Source organism: Streptopelia decaocto (assembly GCF_964273445.1).
Source record: "Streptopelia decaocto genome assembly, chromosome: 5".
Classification (NCBI taxonomy): Eukaryota; Metazoa; Chordata; class Aves; order Columbiformes; family Columbidae; genus Streptopelia; species Streptopelia decaocto.
In genome coordinates, this window is record NC_138659.1 from 27,202,373 (window position 1) to 27,225,587 (window position 23,215).

Genomic DNA, 23,215 nt, shown 5'->3' on the forward strand with positions numbered 1-23,215 from the left:
AAAAATAAGTTTCTATTCTATTTCCTTTGCAGTGTGAATAGTTACAGCTGTTAACTAATTTCTCTGGAAGTCTTCTGACTGCATAGCTGCTGCTGCTGCTACTCCTCAGACTATACAGTTGCTATATAATTACTTCTATATTAATCACTGAGGTGTTTGAGGTTTTGGACTATCTCTGTAAGTTTAATTAAAGAGGTTTTTTTAGTCTCATGTGATGTCATCGTGACTTCTGAGCAGGCAGGAGTAAACCTAAGTAACCCTATTACTTTCGGAAGGGGCAGGGAGAAAGCTAGACAGACAAACAATGCCTATCTTTTTATTTATTTACGCTTTTAGCTTTTGCCGGGGACATTCATTCTTACCTTGTTTGATTGTGTTGTATTGTGCTTGTGGGCTTACGTCTTGCTATTTCTGCTATCTTTAGGTGTTTAGGTGCTTGTAATTTATTACTGTATCTTTTAAGGGCAAATAAAGAGCAACACTGAAAAATAAACCAGTATTTGTCTGCTTGCCAAATAAGAAATGAAACCATTTACTACTTATGCAAACATTGTAAGAAAATAAATAAGTTCTAGTTCAGCCAATTTTACCTCAAAAAGCAATCAGTCTTTTTTTCCAAATGACAGTTAAAAATATATGAAAAAGGATCTTAATGAACGTTTCAGTAATTAGCTCTTTCAAAACAAAGTAGTTCTTCACAACCCACTTTCTATCTTATGAGAAATTTGTTGCATTGTTACTGCTTGCACTTCATTTGTGCACTTGTAAGGTAGCAGTGGACCAACCTTCATGGCTGAACAAGGACAAAAAAGAAGCAACCAGTTGTTTATTTAGACTTTCTTGTGGCAACAAGCACATGCGTACACTCATGAAATGTGGTTCCTATAAACCTCCACAAACACGCAGACATTCAGCAAGCCTTTAAAGGCATCTCAGCACATCTCCATCCAGCACTGCAGACCTGAGTCACTGACGTGGGCAGGCTGCTTCTAAAGAAAGTACTCAGGCAATCGGAAGAAGCCCAAATTTTCCATATGGCGATTAGATTCAGATAACAATGGCATAAATCGTTCTTGAAAATGGGATTTAGCCAGACTTACTTGGGCCTGAAACCTGACCAAACTCCCACTGGCTTAATTGGATTCAATCTCTGCAATGGACTTGCATTATTTTAATTGAGAGTGACATTTTTTTCAGTTCCTGTCCAGAGGAGCTATTCCAGTTGCTTACTGTGTTTTACTCACAGCAAGCTGTGGTGCTTTCCTGATGAAATCACACTTGATGAAAATAAGCAGAAGCTAGCAGATTGTAAAACTGTCATGTAAAATGTATCTTCTTGCTGATAACATGGACCTTGCTAGTACTGGGCCATATCCCACTAGTTTATAGCACCTGGGGCCTCCTACCAAGAAATGGGGTATTTCGGGTGCACAAACACCTTACCATCATTTTAGTGCCTGATCCTTTGGCATCCTGTTCAGTTCTGATAACTGCCCAAGACAGTTCAACCACAAACCTCCTCAGCTGCTGATCATGCTCCACATACAGCTGATGTCACACAGATAAAAGGCACTAGCTAAACTCATTAGCCAATATCTAAACCAGAGGCGAAATGTCACCTTCAGGGTCAGTACAAGTTATTTGTCTTCACTGGCTGTGTTATTCTATATATATTCAGGCTACACATTTTCCAATATACATTTAAACCTGTCAGTTTTTATTAACTATTACAGCCACTTTTTTTTCCCTCTTTAAAGTTGTCCTTTTTTTATTTTTAATAATCTTGCTTTTACCAGGAGTACAGAACCCTGATTTTAAGTTGAACTGAACTGACTTAAAGTGACCAAAAAAACCCCTTTCTGGCTAGAAATCTCAATATAAGTACTTTTGAAGTTAGAATTCCACTCTTTGCATACATAAAACAGCCAACCATTTTCTTTCTGGAAAACACACAGCTGTATCTAGAAAGGAAACCTATGAAATGTCTTCAGTTATAGGATCAAAAATATTAACTCACATCTCAGCTGTAATTAAGATATAAACTGGTTTGTGATTCTGAGATCGAACCTTAACATTCATAAGATGCTGAGAAATAAAAGACACACACGTACCTGAGTGCATGTACACACACCTGGTCTCATACATGTATACATATATATATAAATATACGTCTAAATGACACTATATCAGCTGGTGTGCAACTGGATCTATGGCAACCAAATAAGAATCAACATGAGGTGGGATTAGTTGTCACATAGTTTCACTACAGACTTGCAAACTCTTAGCTGCATGGAGTTGAAACCTGCCGTGTTCCCTTCAGGATCCAGCGCACCCTGCACTCCAGCACAGCAGCTCATCTCTGCCAGGCTCCCAAAACACGAGTGGTGGAGAGAACCGGGAAAGGGGCACCCGCCCCATTGCTGCCTGCCAGAGAGAGCTGGAGGAGCCCTTCACAGCCCTGGGGACAAGCAAAGGCAAGCGTGCAGTCCACCAGCTGACCATAGCAGGTCAGGTATTGCCACAAGTAAATGCTTCCCTGTCCTGCCCAGGTCCTGACAGATGGGGGTGCACAGGGCGGGCAGCCTGGAACAGGAACATAAAGTAGCAGAGGCAAGAGATAGTAGAAGATAAGCAAGGAAGATGGGGGCAGGGGGAATCAGAGGGCAGGGACAGAGAAATATAACAATAATAAAAAATATCAGACAAATCAAAGAAGGGAGAGAACAGAAAATAAAATCAGTGAGGACAAGTATCTTTCCTGTCTGGCTACTTTAGAGCTGAAAACCCAAACCAAACAATATTGGAGAGATTCAAAACTAGAAAAAGAAGGGGGAGATAAACCTTTGGCGCAGAGGGAAACATAACAGCAGAAACCAGAGTGCCTGAGCACTGAGGGGGCTTTGCTGCCTCTCAATAGCAGCATTAGGTGTCAATTCCCACATTAACATCTACATCTGTCTGGAAAAGATCTCAAGTCTTAATGCCCTTATACTCCTGCAATGTTCTAAATCTTCTAGATTACACATATTTCCAGGTGGAGAAGCCCAGGCAAACTGGCATGTGGTTATTTATACAGAAAAGAGGAGGGAGTAGGAGTATCCTTGCAAAAGAGGGTTGCTACACCCAGGTACACACCTGCTTCCACACTTTCCCCTATAGTTTGGCCACCAGCTGGGAAACAAACTCAGTGACAAGTTCCTTACGCCTTATTTCCTTCCTCCCACTGCAATCCACCAGCACAAGACAAAGCAAGGTTACTCTTGAATCAGAGATCAGTGCAAATGATGAGCCTTTCCTCACTTTTTTGGTACAATTTAGCTGCTACAGAGTCAGGGCCATTGTCAACATAGCAAGTACTGCAGAGTGTTTCTAGAGGGGCAGCTGAATTACAGCAATCATCTGAAAAGGGGAAGAGAACATCTTGAGATGAGTGCAAGCTTGCCAATGTCAAGATATTTGTTGTTGCCTTATCAGCAGATGAGGTGATGATACAGCAGTTACAACTGCTGACTGTTCCTTTAACAAAGATGCTCATGAGTGCAGCATATAAACACAACAGCGGTTTCCAGTACTTATCAGCAGCCTTCAGATCAATGGAACTCTCACATGGAGACCAAGGGCCACTTACAGTCTTCATGGTGCTCCCCTTGGGCTCTCCAGGTGTTTGAAGTTACAGCTGTATTCCCCAAATTTACAGCATCTACCAACTAGTGTTATTCTGGGAGTAAGTATTCAACACATGCAGGATACAAATGAACATCAGTAAATCATACAATTCCTTAATTATAGGGGCTAAGAAAAAAGACCTTGTTATAATAATTATCATATGAAAAGGAACACAGCCTCAGACCATCATCACTGTCACACCCAGAATCAGCTGAGCAGCTGGACACCTGGCAGCTTCACCACCACCCAAAGCACAGGGAGGGCTTTTGAGGAAGAGTGACTCTCTCCTAGCTGTGGACACATGAAGGGCACGTTATAAACTGGATCCTTGCACAGCTCTACGACACTCAGAACTGCAGTATTGAAATGGTATCCAGTATTGCACATCAGTCGCTTCCTCGTCTCAACAGCAGCTGTGTTTTCTGCAAGAGGAATGGTAGCTAAAAATAATCTGGCTTTGACTTCCTCTTTCAAACCCTCCAGTCTCTTTTAAAAAGATTTTTTGTTCTCCCAGAAACAGCAAGGGGAATGTAACAGACAAAAATCAGAATGGTCACCTGCACAAAGAAAACAGCAGCATTAGGAAGCTCAGAGAACAGTGGGAAACTACAATATAGATCAGGGGCAGTAAAAATCAATTGTTACAGTTCTGAGTATCCTCCAAACTCCCTTTCACACTTGCTGTGAGGTTTGTGTTGGGCCTCTGCTTGTATGAACCAGTTAGCAGTGCTGATCAAAAGGGGAATACAATCTGGATGGTTCTGAATGCAATTCATTTGCTCATTAAAACATGTTAAAAGAAAGCACAGTGTTCAGTCATCAACAAAATGAGCTCTCATGACTGTACAGTGGAGACTTTTACTCCCTGATGTAATACATATGTTTTACTTTTAATTCTGTGTCATCCATAGATCTACAAAATGTGTCAATCCCACAGCAAACATAGAAAAAGAGAATATTAAATTCATATTTCAGTAACATAGCACTACGTATTGGGATAAACCACCCTGCTTCTGCACCACCAACTGCTCTGGAAAGGGGTAAGAGAAGCACAGATGTTACTGGTGAACTGTGACCAGGCCTCCATATTATTTCCTTCAGCAGTGTATAACACTAGATAAGAAAAAGCAAAAATAATGAAATCTTTAAATATCTTGGTAGGTGACGTTAAAAGTAATCACAAGAACATTGAATATTAAGTCAAGTTTTAGTAGCTTTTTAATGGAAAAATGGAGAAAAACAGGAGCTCAAATATACCACAACAAAGAAATAGAGAAAGTAAAAGATCTGTAAAGTAAACTGAATCCAAACATAAGCAATGCTTTATTGGAATATAGCAAGCGACCTATCAAATAGGGAACTGGTACAAACAGATTAAACAAGACTCTCTTTTAACAGAGATGTATAGTGATGAGACAGCTTCTTTCAGTTTTTAAAACAAAGTATTCAAACTGTTAAGTAAAGCATTAAAAAAAAAAAATCAACCATTACAACACCAATGACAGACAATATTAAAAATGTGCAGAATTTTACTCTTTTTACAAATTTCTGCATAATGTTAGAAAACAAGTTGTCATAAATTAAAAGTAAGAAATAAAATGAAAGCATTTTGTTTTGCAAAGCAACACAAACTTTTTAAAACCAACTATGCTTTACACAGGACTACTATTAAAAACAGGTGAAAACAAGCTGAAAATTTAAAGGACAGCAAAAAATACACAAGCCAGTTTCACCTGTCAGCAATGCCTTCTGCTATCGAAGGGGTTATGTTAGTTGTATGTACAGCTTTAAACATTGCAGCATATCACAAGTAAACCTTAATAAGGTCAAATAGGACCCTCTGCAAAAAAGGGTGAGTTGGCAAGTGTCAGTCTCATCCTAAAATTATAAGTAGTAATTTTAGTAGTTCTTCAAGGTAAACCAAAACCTACTTCAATTGGTTTTTCTCTCCCAAAGATGCATGTAATCTTTGTTTGGGTTTGGTTTCTATTTTTGGTATTTTAATTCATTAAATAAAGAAGATGTCTGGCTCAAAAATGAGAATGACATACGGCCCTTTTGTTCTGGATACAGTGATGCAGCTATCAACATGCTCATTGACAATTCCTAAAAGAGAAAACCATTATGTACTATGTAAAAAATACATACCACCTCTCTCAGTTCAGACTCAGTATATTGTATATTGCCAACTCTATCCAATAGGATATATATTGTAATTTGGTTTAAATTCTTAATAGATATATTCTGTCTTTACAAAGTTCCATCACATGAAACCAAATTGCTTATTTATTGTTTGAGGCACAACATGACCCCAATTAGACAATTCGCTACAAAGAGTTATTCTTTAGATGTTGTGTCTGTAGAGGTTTTATGTGATATTCATAGATTTTCAGCGCAGGCCCCAGTTTTAATGAAAGTCCAGTCAGTACATCATTTCTTGTCATCAACAGTAATGATTTGCCATCAATTTCCTATAAGAAGAATTAAAGAGTGGATAAAGACAAATGTACAAATCTAATAGATGAGAACAGTCATGCAACAAATGGAAGACTACTACAGGGAATCAATGAGAAAAGAAATAGTAGCTTTTGTTTTTTCTGAAACTATGTTTGTAGCTGCTAAATTCTGCTGCCTGCTTTTCAAGTGCTCACCTGTGTTGACCAAGGCATAAGTACTGTTTAGTCAAGCACAAAACCCAAATGAGCCTTATTTAAAAATTCTGTCCCTGTAAAGCTGTTTCAAATTAATAGGTACATGTGCAGATTGCCTAATTATCAGCCATTAAGGTAAGGATACTCTTAAGAAGGTGGCTTATGAAGTGCATTTCACAAGAATTACCATTGATAGCAATATGCAAGTTTGGACTAGTCAGCATCTGCTACTGACTGCAGGTGCTTTCTTTAAAAGGCCAACCTTCCCATGCTTCCTGTGGGGAAAGAAATAGACTCCTGCCATCAGAAATTTTAGAAGGGCCTAACTGCGGAGCTCAACACTCTGAGGGAACTTTCCTTCCTCCACTTACAGGGGAAGAGGCTGAAAACAACAGCTCAGGTCTCTACAACCCCACCTTGTTCATTCACACTGCACTACTCAGGAAACAGGGGCCACACCAACACAATAATGCAATAATGCATTGACTGGTGTCTCACAACAGAGCCAGGCCTCCCAAGGTTGTCATAGCTCAAAGAAGGATGTAGCCTTTGGCATTTGCCTGCACTGGACTTCACTCTGCTGATGCATGGGGTTTTTTTACTTTTAATTAAAAAAAAAAAAAAACACAAAACAACACACCACAACTAGTAAATGTTGAATTTGTTATCAATAGCCAACAATCAGTTCAAATGCTTGCATATATTGTTGTTGTTCATAACAATACATTGCCAAAATTTTGTATTTTTATAAATATTATAAACACCACACATCTATTTATCCCATTGCAGCATCTGCCTCAGAAATATTAAATGTTGCCTTAGAAATGTCAGAGATCCTGTCCTTGAGTACAACTCAAAGTGAAAAGAGATAGACTTATATTAGAGTTCATAATGAATTTGTCCAGACTGATCTCTCTCATGATTTGATAAAGTTTATTAACACAAAACTCTTCTTATCAGCATTTACAATACAGTTTTAATAAAACATTCTGCAGTCCTTACAACATTTTCTCATTTTCCTTCAAATGATGTGAGAAAAATTCAGGTCTTCAAAATTCTGAGTCACTTGCTTTGGGTGAGCCCATATGTATTCAGATTCATCAAAAGAACATGTGAGCTCAGTTACTGTTGTGTGAAAGTTGAATGTAACAGTAGATCTCATTATTACATTCTGGGTTATGGATGTTTTGTAAGGAAACTGTTGTGCTACGCCTACTGAAGCAGCTCAGTTGAAAACAGTTTCCCAGTGTTGTAGGTGAAATGGAATACTTTACTATTTATATTCCTCATTCCCCTTCCAGTACATATTCGGCACAGTGGCACATCAAATTAATTTAGATTTCTGGGGCCCAGGTAAACTGCAGTACAAATGGCAGAGAAAAACTGAGATGGCCAGAGCTTTAGCTGCATGCTTGTCACTCTACAGACAGAGGATGGCTAAGGGTTCAAAGTGAACCTGACTGCACTGCCATGCCTGGGACATCCTAGTAACAAATCCTGTAAGTACATAGTGTTAAAGTTAGTGGCTAGTAAATAGTGTGGAGGAAACAGAGCACCACCCCAGTAAGAGGTCAGGGACAGGGTTGTTCCTGGGGCAGACAGGGAACGGGCTGGCTGAGCTGGAACAGAGAGCCAGGCACTTGCTGCTCCCCCTGCTGCCACGGGACTGGAGGGGGAAGGAAGTGGCAATGGCTTCTGCTGTGAGTGTCCATCCTACATCTCCTGGCTGTATGTTGGAGGCAGCTGTCAGCCTCCCTCTCCAAGGCTTTGGCACAAAGGGAAGTTGGCAGCAGAATCACAGCCATGTTTCTGCCCATGGCTATCCTAGCAGAGCCTTGCCAAAACATTGCTAAAAAGCAGCTTACTTCAGCTATCCTCCTGAAGCCACTTGCCCTCACTGCAGAATACTAATAAAAGCTTTACACTCACTTCTATGCTGCTTTCCATCAGGCTGTTGCAAATTACTTTGCCCAAACTCATGAGTTAGCCTCACCTTGCTGCTGCAAGATCAGTAGTAATTACTGCAGTATTATTGACAAGCCAACTAAGGTGCAGAGAAGTTAAGATATTTGATGAAAGTCAGAGGTATCTGTCAGTATAAGGAAAAAACCCCAGAGGCTGCAACTACTTTGCCCATGTGTTTTTTTAAGCCACATCTCCAAGGCTGTTGAGGAGACATGGATGCTGGTATTGAGGAATGGATACACTTAAATAGGCTTTTTTGCCTGTTTACTCATCTTCAACTTCTGAAAAATTAGTAGCAGCTCTTTCTGCACCCTGCCAGAGAATTACCCAACCACCAGGTTTTTCACCTCCAAAAACAAAGAGCTAAGTTGTGATACTTCGTTGTACTCGTCAGTTACAACCAGATGGGATTTCACTGTCCAGGTGCTGAAGGTCAGCAACACTAACCTGACCAAAATTCATGTTATTTCACATCAGATGTAAAGTTTCCCTGCAAAGCTGCTGGTAACTTGTACTAGCTCAGTGTCTTGTAAAGTCAAACCATCTACTTTGATACTAAATACAAGTGTTGGTAACTAATTTCCTGGCCGTCACACAGAAACCTATAAACATATCCAGGAAGGTGCTGAACTGACAATCTGGACAAGTTCCCTCTCCAAGGAACAGGTGGACTGTAGGCTCTGTAAGCCAATGGCCCTATCCTGCCCCACTACAGCACCTCACCAGTGTGCTGATGGGTGGGTTACAAAGGGTCATATGACTACCAAAAGCAGCCATCCATTAGCATCAGCAGTTACACAAAGCCCAGAAATGAAGACCCAGCCCCTTCCTCAGACCAAGTCCTACAACCGTGCTGCTCCTGTGCCTACAAAGATTCTTCCCCTTTATTGCCAGCTTGTCTTTTCCCTGTTCACTTGCACTGCCAAGTTCAATGCAACACAGCAGGCTCTTTTTCACACTAGGTCTTCAAAAGCAATTTCCTTCTTAGGAGCCCTGGATTTTATAAATACTCATGAGTGTATTTGCACAGTACACTAAGGAAGAAGGGAATTACCACTCACATTTTAAATAATGAGAGTGTGAAACTGAGTGGGTTGTACAGGGAGACTGAATGCAAGCCAGAAAATTAGCTTAGATTCCTTACCTTCCAGATGACTGTCTTAAACAAACTCCAACCCATTATCTACACCTTGCAGAACAATATTATTACTCAAAAATCATAGTCCCATGGATTTTCACTCAATAACAAACTCAAATCTCCCATTAATGTGGGATTTTCACCCCCATTTAACAGCATATAACCAGGTCCATGGTAAAAATGTGCAATGTGAGAAACTGATGGCAGTCAAAAAGCTTTTCCTAGCAGATTTACCTGTTCTTGAAAAGCATTGGCTTGTTCTTCAAATCCAGCTGTTCTGAAATAATTCACGACATCGATAACAGCCCAGTCAGCAGGATCCGGAGGTCTCCCATTCTCTACTGAACTGCAAAGTGTAAATCCAGACAAGTAATCACTAAATGTATGCAGAGCACACGTTGCTTCTTTGTGCACACTCCATGCACATCTGTTCCTTCAGGAAAGGTGTCCTTTGACACACCTCCCCCCTGCCCCGATACAGAACAGTCACCCCTGTTCTCTTCCATTTCAAAGACCTGATGCTGGGACAACTGAGTTACCTCTCCTTTCAGAAAAGAAGAAAGCATATGAATCTTCACATCAGCCAAAGGTAATCAGTCAGGATCTTTTCCTGCAAGTGTGCTGCTTTTGCAGTTGGAGAAAAAAGACTACCGTGACTGAGGTACCAAATCCCTGTCTTTCAAGACTGCAGCTTGTTTTCAGCTATCAAGTAGTTATAAAGAATTGCAGTACGTGGATTATACTTTCCCCCGATGAGACTGTGCTTCCTTGTAACGTGGGTAGAAACTCCCGGAAACCATCTTTACCTTGCAAAAACAAAACAAAAAAGAGACACCAATGACTGCACTAATTGCTCAATACAGAAAATGTCTCAAAATTGGACTAATCCTTGAACAAACCTATGGACTTTTAAAAGAGCTATGAATCTGGTAAAATATCTGTTAAACACAATTAGAATTCATTCCTTCTGTGACTGACCTCAGGTAATTGCTTTCCACAGTAGCAAAAACAACCAATCATATTCATTCATATTACTATTCTTCTCCTGCATTTCTCATCCTCAACCTGCCACCACCCTATCTCAGGTAACCTCTGTGTATCTGCAGGTTATTGGTAAAAAGACACACAGTGAGCGTGATTGCCTTTCCTATAGCAATTTAGGAGGATGAAGAGCAAGACATCAAAAGAAAGAGCTTCTTTAACATGTTTCTCCAGCTAGAACTCCCAAAGTTCATGCCAGACATTTTCCACTGTTCTGCATGCTTAACTAGAATGCTAATGAAGAAATATCAAAAACATGCAGATCATGGCAGACTTCAGAATCCTGTCCATTTCAGATCCTGAAGCTCAGAGGCAGGACTTTGATTTTCAACAGCACCAGCTGGAAAAGAAACACAGATTATACTCTGCTGACAGCATTTTTGTTCTGTCCTTCAATTTTTTCTTTTCCAACTGTCACCACCTTTGTCTTGCCTAGACTTGTATGTCTTTCAGCAAAATAACTGAGTCAATCAAGGGCCCACCATTTTTCCAACCAGCCATGAAGAGAAGTGAACAGAATCACATACAGTGCCTCCCATCACTGTTCCTACAACATCCCAGTTGCTACACCTAGCTGAGCCCTGGGAAGAAGGTCTCATGAGTACAATGGTTTTTGCTTCTCCCCTAACTCCTTGAAAGTACTCGCCAATGTGACAACAAAATTCTGGCTCTAGAGACTCACACTGCAACTGCTGCACTTGACTATCCAAAAGCAGTTTCTTTCACTTATCACATGGAATATACACATATCTCAGAGCAATGAGCAAAGGGCCACAGTTTCTTACTTTCGCTCATCAAGTAATCGCTTCACTGATTGTGATTACGTAGAAAGGCAACACTCAGCAAAATTGAAAATGAGACTATCTGGCCTTATCAGAGCTGCATGCAGCTTTTTTTTTTTTTTTAAATCAAAGCATGCCTTACAATTAAGATTTTTAGTGATGTGCACATTCTGAGGCTCAGGAAGTAAAATGTGAAATGCACTACACAAAACCTACACATATTTGTAAAAGCAGCATTTTACCTAAGACATAGACAATTGCTTTTAGTGACTCATCTTCTACTTAAATTTAAAAATAAACAAACAAAACCCCAACAACTCAGTGTTTTTTTTTAAACAGCAATAATTTCTAAAATATATTGAATTTAATTCTTCGTAAACAGCAAACAAAATATTCAATCTGTAAAGATGGCTCCTAACTGTACTTTGCTTACTTCCCAAAGACACTTAAATTTCAAACTAAATTCCAAACCCTCCTTCCCACAATTTTGTATTTCAGCCCAGGTGCCTTAGTTCTTCATGTAGCTCCTCTTTTACCACTAGGGAACTACCGCTGGGTCCAGCCCCACCCCAGGCTCAACTGCAATGACTTCAGGGGCCCTACCTTAGTCATCAAATAATCACAGGAAATAATTGCAAGTTCCTGCCTCAAGGAATAGCATCATGCTGGACCTCAAGTGGAGCCAATTTCCACAGCTACAGCTGCAGAAGACTCACAGGCATGTTGCAGACTGTTGGAGGCTGCCTGGATTTCAACCCATATACACACGCAGATGCTTATTTGGCTTCTAAACTTTAACAGGCTCCTCCTTGCCCTGCTGCTGCACCTGATTCTATCCTTTAGATAAGAAAAGGCAATATATAACAGCCATGGCTTAGCCATGGTCTATGCCACACATCCTGGATGCTGTAAAATCTTAAGAGGACTGGCATTTTAGGCTTTGTAATGAGATACTAGATGCACCACTAATAAATAAAGATGAGGCTTGTCTGCTTTTCACCACAGTCCCTGTGCCTTTATTGCCATCATGTGGCAGAAGCAGCAAGGCCTGAAAGGACCTAGCTGTGAACAAACACTTTATCCAATCTATTTATAAACACTTCAAGAAAGTGGCAAATATTTCCTTTGTAGATACACACACATACTTACTGTATACATTCATTCAGAAACCACAGGTCCTGGTCATTTTAATGACAAACCCCATCAGTTTTAAAAAGCTGCCTTCACAATGAGGAGTTAAGCTTTTATCACTTGAGCCTTGGGGGGAAATGATTAAATGTAAACTGTCTTTGCTTTGACTGCCTGCCTTCTCCTCCCACTACGGAGGAGCTCTCACTGTAGAAAGCAAGTCTGACAATAGAAGGTGGCTTCTGAGGGACATACATGCTATAATCTATTCATAGTCACTGAATAGAGAAATGCATTTTACGTTGGTGCGCTGTGACCAATGTCTCAAGTGAAGGGGCAGCATGCTGATGTTAATGGCCACCATCAGATCTTTTGATGCTGTGCCATAATCAGGTGTTTTATCAGTACTCTGAAGGGACCATCATCATTATTATTATTTATATTACTGTAGTGCCTGGGAATATAAGCATTGCCAAGTTTTTTTGGAAGGCTTATGGAAAAGAGAACTAAAGGCAAAGAATGAGATGCAGCTTTGCAAAAGTGTTGCAGTTTAAGACGACAAAGGATTCTCTCTAGTATCTTTTTGTGTGTTTTGGTTTTTAATATATCTACATATGTATATATGTATCTCAGAATGGCTTCTATAACCCTAAAGCAGCAAGACCCAGTTTTTCCACACCAAACTCCACTACTCAGTTCATAAATTCATTCAGAATTGCTAGTCCTAATTTAAGAATTGCTGAGGTTTAAGGATACAGAAATGCACCCAAAACAGTTCCTGTCCCTTAGCCTGCATTCTGCCACACTGAAGAAAATTGTACAGCAGTGCATACCATGTCTCCCTCTTATTCCCACCCTAGGTCTGAAGTAAGAACCCAGCAGTTTAGGGTTTCTCCAGCAAACAGCTTAAAATATCTGATCCAGAAGAGAACTGACACCAAAGATACATGCTGCTGCTGCTTCTCAGCTCTAGATGGCTGGGCAATTGGCAGAGAAGGGCACATGTGTCTCTGAAAGAAGCAGAGGTGACTTACACACGGGACACTTCTACCCATCAGATACCGGTTCTGCAAAAGCCACTAGCAAACAGGTGAGCAGAAGTAGAGTATTGGTTACAGTGCTACCACTTGCTTTAGTCTCTGGTTGAGAGGAGAAATCAATGGAAAAAGATATACCCCTAACTCAAGTTACTAGCTTCTACATCTCTCCATTGCTATACAAGTCCCCACATATCACTTTTAATCAATTGCATGCCCAAGACTCTTCTGTTTCAAAGCTGAAATACAATAAATGTAATTGAGAACAAGAAAGGTTTGAAATGAGCGAAGATGGAGGTGCCCACCCTTCCCAACCACGTTAAACCAAAGGAAAACTATTAATCAAAATCAACGTGCTGTTTACACAAACTGAACACTAGGGATTCACTTACTTTTTGACATCCAGAGAGCCATTTTCCTTGTTTTCCATGTCAACAGTTAGCATGGGGAGGATAGAGGTTTCTTTTACTTCAGCAACTGATCAATAGGGGGGAAAAAAGCTGTGTTTAATTATTGGTAGTATGTAAAAAGCAACATAATGTAACAGAAACAAGCATTCTACAGGGACACAACCGTGTTTCCACCTGAGAGGAAAGGTGCTGTCAAAGAGTCTTTTCCTCAGAAGGCTGGCAAAGCTGATAATAGCTAATAAACTATGAAAAGCTGACCTGCGCTTCAAACACAAGAAATACTTCATGCCTGAAAATCAAGGAAGTTACTGTTACATCTGATCCTTTTCGAAACTACTAAAATTTTGATCAAGCTACATATTCATACAGAGATCAACCTGCAACATACAGCTAGATATCAAATGGACTTACTATGCTTTCAGTCACCTTGCTATACAGAGGATCCAAACATATGACATATGATCTTAGCCCTAGTGAGGTTTTGAAATCCATAGCCTTGCTTTACAAATACAGATGAGCACAAAGTGACTTATACCCATCTGACGCAGAAAGCTGGTCAGCAGAGTTACTGACTGAGCACCAAACTCCTGAGGCCTAAATCAATATCTTATCCATAAGACCATCCTTCCTGCACTAGCACAGCTTCTTCTATAGGTACGGTAAACTGAACTCTGAAAAGGAAAGGAGCATACAAAGGACACGGGAGAAAATCCAGTCTGTTTCCCTCCTCGCAGCACGCTGGAATACTTTGACCACACAGTTTTTTCCACCACTCCACCAAACATGCAGGCATGGCCCGAGGCTTTTCTTTCTGTTCTCAAGTAAGCCATTTCTATCTCAGAGAGCACCAAAGAGCTGACCAAGGACTCAGGATGTTCTTGCTGTAGCATTAATGGATACCAGTGAAATGTCACAGAGCTCTGGGAAGTACAGAATAGGGAAATCACAGTCTTCAGATAAAACTTTGCAAAAACAGCGGATAGCAATTAATAATGCTGTTAAGGAAAAAAAAAAAAAAAACAAACAACCCTTTATTATATATCTAGCAGCACGTAAAGCACCAAGAAAGCAGTGACAAAGTAATCAAAAAGATGCTTCTTCCTTCACCGCTGACCCAATAACTCAACGCATTCCCTCGAATCACTTCTCGGTTCACCTGAGGTGACTGCACGACGACACCCGCAGCAGCCCGACTGCCGAGGGTCCCCTCGCCCGGCCGCGCAGGACCCGGCAGCCGCCCCGGGCTCGGGGCTGGCACCTCCCGCGGAGCCGCCCGGCCGGCAGGAGGCTCCGGGGCTGCCCTCACCCCGCGGCGGGCGAGGGGGCGGCTCCGCCGGGACTGTGTGACACGCGTGCACCATCTCACAAGCATCTCCGAACCCGTTCGCCAGGCAGCACTGCACCACATTGTCATTTTTGGGCTGGCGGAGGGTGGGGGGAAGTAAGACAGAAAAACCTACCTACGAGCAACTAAACCAAAGCATTGCTACAGGCTGCTCCGGAGCGGCGGAGCCCCCGGCTCCCGCCCCCCCCGCCGGCAGCGGGGCGCTCTGCGGCGGCTCAGTTTGACACCGGGAGCAGCCCCGCCTGGCTCCCGGCCCGCCTGACGCCGCCGCCACACACGGCCCCGCCAACCGCCGCCCGCGTCATGGCGGCCGTTTTAAAGGCGCAGCGCTGCGCCGCCCCGCTCTCCTCCACAAGCGTCCGCGCCGCGGAGGCTCGGGAGGGAGCTGGGGAGGCTCGTCGGGCTGGGGGCGGGAGGGGGGAGCAGGGACCGGCACCTCCGGAGAGCGCCTTCCCTCCGGCAGCGCTTACCTGCGGCGGCAAACCCGCCCGCGGCACCCGGGCCGGAGGGGAGCACCCAGTGCAGGATTCGTGAGCTGAGCTTCTTGGGACCTCCTTGTAAACATTTCTACTCCTCCTACCAAGTGGGGTGCACGTAGTAACGGCGAGAGCGGGGGGAAAGGCAAAAAATCCGCGGACATTTTCGGAAGGGTACAGAAGCTGATCCCATGAAACTGACATGCGGTGAGAAATAGGAACGGCCAGGTGTCAGGGAAATTGACAAAGCTACTTGAAACTCATTTCTAGAATGAGTTCGTCAACTTGCAGGTGAATAGTAGACACTTGTCTCTGGAACTGGAGCATCGCAGGCTCAGGGTGATGGGAAGGAGGAGCCACTAAGGACAGCACAACCGTGCCACCCCAGGAGTGGGTGAAGACAGGACATGGAGACAGGAGTTCCCAGGGACAACCACATCTCTTACTCGTGTGAGCACCAAACTCATCCACAGAGATTAATAGAAATGTTGGCAAATTTCTACAGCAACCGCACCTTTCTTCTATATTACAGTAATTTCTAATTTCTTCTTCCAAATTTCCCATGATTCGGGATGTTTTCTAATGGCATAGAAGTGTTACACGGATGACACACTGCCAATGTCAGGGAAATTAAGCAAACAATACCAACCAACACACCCTGTGCCTCCCTACACATGGGCTTTGCAGAACTCAGCACCAGGGCTGCATCCCAGCCACAGCTCAGCCGTGGTGACCTTCTGAGCATCCTTAACAACCTGGCTTAGTACAAATTAGTGGAATGTTTTACTTGCAGAATTCCCTTCTGAGTCAAACCACTCAAATTACACCTTTGCTGTTCTCTGCAAGGCAAGGGGAATGTTACAAGCCACCTGGGGATTTGTACCGAACCAGCTGGTGACTTCAGCCCGATTTCGGCAAATGGGTCTGTGACATGAGAGCCCCAGCCTGCTGGCCAGCAGAGCAGGCATGGGGCTGTCCCCAGCGCCGTGCAGCTGTCCCACTCCCAGAAGCAGGTTCCTGCATCCTGGCTGCACTTGTGAACACAGATCCCAGTTACCTGACTGCTACTGAGACACTGGTACAAGCACTAAAGTCACAGGAAATCTGCGCTTTTGTGCAAAGGACTGTAGACGTGACTTCTCTGACCATTTGATTTTGCCTGGTCTGCAAGCTGCCAAATAAATAACCAAATCTCACAAAAACTACGCAAATAATGTGACTTGAGTATCAATAGGAATGTTGAGAATAGAGAGCAGTAGGAGTCTTCGCTACTTTAGATTTTAAATAAACGCAGATAAACAAGTTAAATAGATCATTAAATATACTGCACCCTAAAGAAAAACCTCTTTACTTCACGTCTCAAAAGCGTACTGTAAAATGTGGCATATTTGTGTTGGACAAGTAAGCCACACAAGGCAATTATTTTTTGTCTCTCAAGAAATATGCATTCTAAATGAGACCATAATGAGATTTCTGCATCAGCTGTTTTCTAACTTTGGTAATGAACTGACATTTGAGGATAAAAATATCAACCAGCTATTTTACTCACACTCTCCTCTTCCTTCCATCATGTTCTTCAATTAATCCTTAGAGTATCCGAAGAGAGGCTCACACAGCACGTGTGTTCTGTCTAAAAGACCTTGAAGAGCAGAGAAAGGAATGTTAAGAAAATAGGCTGTGGAAAAATTCAGTGTGGAATATGATCTGTGGTTTGTATTCTCATTCATTGGGGTAAGGTAATTTAATTAAAATGACATTATGTCTGGAGGGAGACAAAGTAGGAGAGTGAATAAGACTTTTGTTTGACTATTTGCATCCTGATTCTGGGAGAAAAACACCAAAACCACCACATTTCCAGGCTACGCGGGGCCCCAGGTGAGCGCACGTTGAGGGATCAAACCCTTTGTTTCTGAACCTCCGCTGTTACAAGAGGAGAAACCTGCAGAAGTGACTGTGGTTAATGGACCCCGTTTTTTCTGGGTATTGAAAAATGACTTTTTTTTTTACGGAACAGATATTATTTTTTGTCTGTGGAAGTGACAGCAGTACATGAAGACAAAATGCATTGCACATGTGGCAAAGGAGAGTGCAGTGCCCTGTTAGCCGTGCAGTGGGGGGTGAATTGCAGCTCTCCATGGGCAAAATAGCGTCCTTCAAAGCTTTCTTATGCCAGTGTCCTGGGCAAAACAATTGACAACCAATGGTAAGACAAGGGGTGATGGATATAAACTGGGACACAAGGGGTTCCACTTAAATTTGAGAAGAAACTTCTTCTCAGTGAGGGTGTCAGAGCCTGGCCCAGGCTGCCCAGGGGGGCTGTGGAGTCTCCTCTGCAGACATTCCAACCCGCCTGGACACCTTCCTGTGTAACCTCATCTGGGTGTTCCTGCTCCATGGGGGGATTGCACTGGATGAGCTTTTGAGGTCCCTTACATTGATTCTGTGAAAACACAGTTAAGCATATTCACAGGGGAAGTTAAGTGAGCAAACGACCAAGGACTTGTGTGGTGTCACCTGAAGGGAAGCTGGGACAGCTCCTCGGCGTGAGCTGCGTTACGCAGAGCAGAAGGCACCGCAGCCCCGCACAACACAAATGTTGCTCTGCCCGCGCCGCTGCCCGGGCCCGCCCAGCACCGCCCTCCCCTCAGCCGCCCCGGGCGCGAGGGGCAGTAACGGCCGCCGGCGCCGCGGGGCTGGCTGGGAACTGGAGTCCCGCAGCGCCCGCCCGCCCGGGCCCCGGGGTCAGCCTGGCCCCCGGTTCGAGCCCAGCCGGCTGCCGGCAATGAGTGCACGGCGAACGCGGGCGGGTGCTACGCTTTCCTCCGGGTGTGCAGGGAGACATTTTGGGGCTGGCACCGATCATTTGTGGAAATGCTGCTCACGAGGGGAAGGCGGTGAACCAGCGACAGCCAAATGCTGAGAGATTTCACCCAAACGTGATCAGCGCCTGAAGCATCAGCTCCTCCTAATGCGCAGTGCTGGGCGCAGGAGAAACAGACAAGGGACACAGGCTGGTTTTAAGTAATTCTTGTCACAGATGTGGAAGTGGCACAGGTTTCGCCACCCAAACTGTATTAATTTATAGCTATCTCCAGCCTATTAATAACGGTGATCTAAAAATCCCTTTTGCATCATTTCCTTCCCAGCAATACAGGACTAAAAAGGGCCCTTGCAGCCATGGAGTCTGATCTGCCGTCTCCAGCCCTGACACCACCATGTCTGCATCCAGCCCTGAGCCCACGGGGAACCTCACCCCCGGCAGAGAGCCTGTGTTGTTCTCCCCTGTGCCGCTGGCTGAGAACTTTTAATCCACAACTTGAAAAAAATACATGAACAGTTTCTACCTATTTGATCCTGTAGTAACCTTGTTTAGTTTAATAGTTGACTTCTCTGCTTTTCTGGTCTTTACTTGCTTATACAGACTCAGCTGTCTGAATGACCATAGCCCATTTAGACTCTCTCTGAAATAGGCTTTGTATTTTCTGAGCTCACCTCCCTTTGCTCTTCGTGTGCGTTTGCCTTCCAGGAGCAGACATTTGGAGCTGCACCCTGGGGTGCAGTGGGGTCTCAGCAGTACCTCCTGCCCTCCCCGTCTGCTCTGGAGACCTCGTGACTCCACACTACACTTATGGAGGTCTTTTATCACACCTGTACGGTGCTGATGATTTTACTCATCCTGGGATTAGTAGGTACCTCAGGATCTTTTCCACAGTCTCTGGGAATTACTCTATACCCAGAAAGAGGTAAAATCCCTGTTACTGGGCCCAAGTTGCACCTTTCCAACACTTTGTTCTAAGAAAATTCTCTTTCCTCAGTTGATGTCTTTTCCACTCCAGTCCATTTTCTTTATAGTTTACTTGAATAGGATTTTGCCACTTACCTTGCTCTGCAGCATCAACAGCTTAATACCCGTTGTCCTGCTCTCCCTTCGCTACTCAGGCATCACATAAGGGGATGAGGGACGGTTCCCAGCAAGGTGCTCCAGTCTGCCTGCAGAGTCCAGCAACAAAGCTCCTCTCTTCAATTCCTGCCTTGGCCAGGAAGGTCATCCCAAAAGCTGTTCTGTGTTTTCTTCACAGCCCGCTCCCGACCCGCTGGGGTTTTCTGCATGGCTGAGCATTGCAGAAAGCCTAGACAAAAGGCCAAAGATAGCATTGGTGTAAAGCAAGTGTGGAGGGAAGGCAGGCAAAAAACCTGACCCAAGAATACAGCAGAGATGCTTGTACCAACCTGGCATTCATTCGTAAGGCAATTAAGTTGAGGTGTGTGTTTAAGTAATAGGGTCAGAGCACAAGACCCAGTCACCCTCTATTTATACTCCATACAGTTTCCTGGGCACACTCTTCTAAGGTAAAAAACCCAGGGTCCAGAGATGTGTAAAAAGTTTTGTAAAAGCTCTGGGTTTCAGGATTGAGACAGGGGTTAAGAGCTCTGCAGGTGCACAGTGCCGAATCAGCAACACAGCTCCCTTGCTGCGCACCTGGAGGGGAGGAGTGCTGCTCAGATTTACTGACAAGGCAAGAACTAACAGGATGGCAAAGACCCTCTGCTTTGTCCTGATAACCGGCCCCTTACATCTTTGCTTTAAGTATGCTAAGGTCCTTTTTACACAATCAGCATTATCCAGCCTTTCTTCTGTAATCATATGAATCTCCAAGAAGATGACGGGAGCTGCACCCTCTGCACACCAGGCTAAAAATGAATGTGTACAGCAGCCAACTGCCGTGCAAGGCCAGCGGTACCTTTCTGCTTTTCCTTCCTCCGTTTTCCAAGACTGAATTGCTTAAATAAATCTTCCTGCACGTGAATTACATCCACTTCACTGAGAATTTCCTGCCCTACTTATTTTATTGTGCTCCTTCTTATTCTAGTTGTTGCTCATGTTTAATAAAGCTACTGTCCAGACTTAAACTCTTGTTATCTTAAAGCTTATACTTTATATAGAAAAATCGTTGCATAAAACACAACTCATTCTGCCCATACAAACAGTAGTATCAGCCACATATTTACCTAGCTTGTGATAATGTAGCAAGAAGCTTATAAAAAGTATTCATATGAAATACCAACATTGTAAAACAGAATCCAGCCTAATAAAAATATTTTATATCAATGTGGCTCACATCTCAGTGAAAGAGCTGTAAAATCTATGGGAAATCTGAAAGGTAGTGCTTTGGTCGCATGGAGTGAGGCAAATGAAAAAGCACAACATGTTGATGCACACAAGAATGGAAAAATACAGTTACAGACAGAAAAATACCAATAAAACACAAGCAGAAATCTCAACTACTTTTCAAACACTAGATGAAGAAATCAGTGCTAGCTTTTTTCCCCACTTTGCTGGGAAGCTTTTCTCCAAGAGTGAAGAACCTGTCTGTAACTGAAAAAGCATCAAAAGCTTGATTTGGATACCTTGGTGGCCCAGTGACCCACTTGGTGACAGTGCGATTCACAGCTGCTTTTGCTGCAGAAGAGGTAGGAACCCGGCCACACCAGACAGCTTTGCCTTGTGGTGCTCTTGGGGTGCACTGAGTATGCTTCCGCTCCTCCTCCTTGTTCTTCAGGCAATATTTATAGGAGTGAGGCTGCCATCTTCTTAATAAATGGATAGTTATAGAATCCTGGACTAGTTTGAGTTGACGTTAAAGATTGTGTGGTTGCACCCCCCTTCCACTAGACCAGGTTGCTCATAGCTCCATCCAGCCTGGCCCTGAACACTGCCAGGGATGGGGCATCCACAGCTTCTCTGGGCAGCCTGTTCCAGCACCTCACCAGCCGCATGGGGAAGAATTTCTTCCCTTATATCTAATCTAAAATATATATTCTACTAATACATAAACAAACACTCATGGTTGGTATTACATATATTATCTGACATATTATGTGACTGGTATAGTCCAAATTTCTCATTCCCTACTGCTCTTCGACATTTTCCAAGTCTCTTGTTATTACTATATTCTGCAGCTGCCGTCTCTTCCACACACTGTTTCATGCCATACAGATGTGCCATCTACTGGTAAATTAATGTAACAGGAGTATTTTGTTACAGAAAAGCTACATGAAGGTGGAATCATGATTCATTTTGGTTTACAGGCTTCTGTAGGAATCTGGAACATAAAGAGAATTCAAGAAAAGTCGAAGTTGAATTCTGTTAGTCAAGTAGTTGCAGAATTAATACAAGTTTAATACTAGAAATGCCCTAAAGCATAGCTTTGGCTTGTATAAATCCTGAGTGAAAAAGCATTTCTGTTGACATTTCAGGTTTCCTTGTGTAGCTTTAAAGAGGGCAACTAATTTTTGAGACTGGGGGGGGATATTTCCCCCCCAGCATTCACTGCAATGCTTCTCTTGGCAGGAAACGTACCTTGCAGCCGGCCCAGCCCCGTTCAGAAAGTCTCTTCCAGAATGAACGAGCTCTGGGTGCTCTGGCGGTGGAGGACGGCTCTCTGATGTGGATGTTCCTCATGGAGCCACGTCCCTGGGCTACGGCCCAGACCACAGAGTGGAGACTTCTACAGGAGAACCACACTCCTGACGTGAACTCGCATCCTAACATTAAAAGATGATATCACTACATTATACAGGTTATATCAGGTAGGCCTTGGAATGATTTTGCCACCACAGTCTTGTTTCTGGTGCAACATAATGTCTTTACCAAGGCTACCTGCTCAGCTCCTCTCCTAGTTCTGCCCACCGGTAAGCAAGCTTGCCAGATGCAAACTTCCCCCATACGCATGGTAAGGGAATAAAGGGAAATAAACGTAATGTATTGACTGGGGGCATACTTTTTTGTTTTGTTTTGTTTTTAAGGTGGAAGTTTAAAGATAGACTATTTTATAAACTCTGAGCATTTATGAAATAACTAAGTATTGTTTAAAGTCAATAAACACACCTGCGAGACAAGGGAATTAAGTTGTTTCACTCATCCAAGGTGTTGCCTACCATTAATGGAGTCCTGGCACCTAGATCCCCACTTTTTCAAACATCAAGTAGAAAGATGACAGTAAAGATGGAAAAAAATGAATGGACATCCCAATCAAGCATTCATTTTGATGAACTATTACTTAGATAACTATATACACACATTCAAAGCAGCAATAAACATACACAGTAAAGAACAATGCTTCCAGTAGAAAACAATTGTTGTGATATTCCTGTGTAGACCAAAGCATTGGTATGTCACTAGATGTAAATGAGGTGTGGTGCTTTTTTTTTATCTAATCAAATTATCCTGATGGTGGAATAATCTCAAAAACTTAAGCAAGCCTCTCCAACAGTCCAGCTTTCTTTTTCTTGCACAAATCACCACTATTTATTCCTGTAACCAACTGGACACATTGAGAACCTCTTGCGCTACATGCCAGGCTGCTGAGACCTTGCTCCATTTGAGTCAACACACCTACAGCTGTGTCCTGTCCAATCCTGCACAGCATCTTAGAAGCAAAGGCAGAAATCTCTGCTCTCTACCTCCCGGCAAAGGAAAACATCTCTTACTGTGGTTGCGATGTACGGCAACAGGTCATTGACCTCTGTCCTCAAAGTTCTTCCAACTGGAACAACCTCTTCACCCTAAAGAGCC

General features: G+C 43.1%; 1 protein-coding gene across 2 annotated transcripts; it reads right to left on the reverse strand.

Annotated features, from left to right (window-relative positions):
- Positions 1–4,887: 4,887 nt before the first annotated feature.
- Positions 4,888–15,935, reverse strand: SAMD13 (sterile alpha motif domain containing 13). Of its 2 annotated transcripts, none has more exons than XM_082053628.1 (4): positions 15,634–15,935; positions 13,801–13,885; positions 9,655–9,766; positions 4,888–6,137 (listed from the first exon to the last, which is right to left on the reverse strand). In XM_082053628.1, the coding sequence occupies exons 2-4, from the start codon at positions 13,851–13,853 to the stop codon at positions 5,994–5,996; spliced, it is 309 nt and encodes a 102-aa protein (XP_081909754.1). In that variant the 5' UTR covers positions 13,854–13,885; positions 15,634–15,935; the 3' UTR covers positions 4,888–5,993. The 2 variants fall into 2 exon arrangements, with proteins under 2 accessions (XP_081909754.1, XP_081909755.1); XM_082053629.1 differs by lacking the exon at positions 15,634–15,935 and adding an exon at positions 15,279–15,414.
- Positions 15,936–23,215: the final 7,280 nt, after the last annotated feature.

Coding starts and splice junctions, on each gene's coding strand:
- SAMD13 (XM_082053628.1), bottom strand. CDS start 13,853: ATGCTAACTGTTGACATGGAAAACAAGGAAAATGGCTCTCTGGATGTC. Junction 9,767..13,800: donor GGCTCTCTGGATGTCAAAAA/GTAAGTGAATCC, acceptor TACACTTTGCAG/TTCAGTAGAGAATGGGAGAC. Junction 6,138..9,654: donor CCAATGCTTTTCAAGAACAG/GTAAATCTGCTA, acceptor TTCTTCTTATAG/GAAATTGATGGCAAATCATT.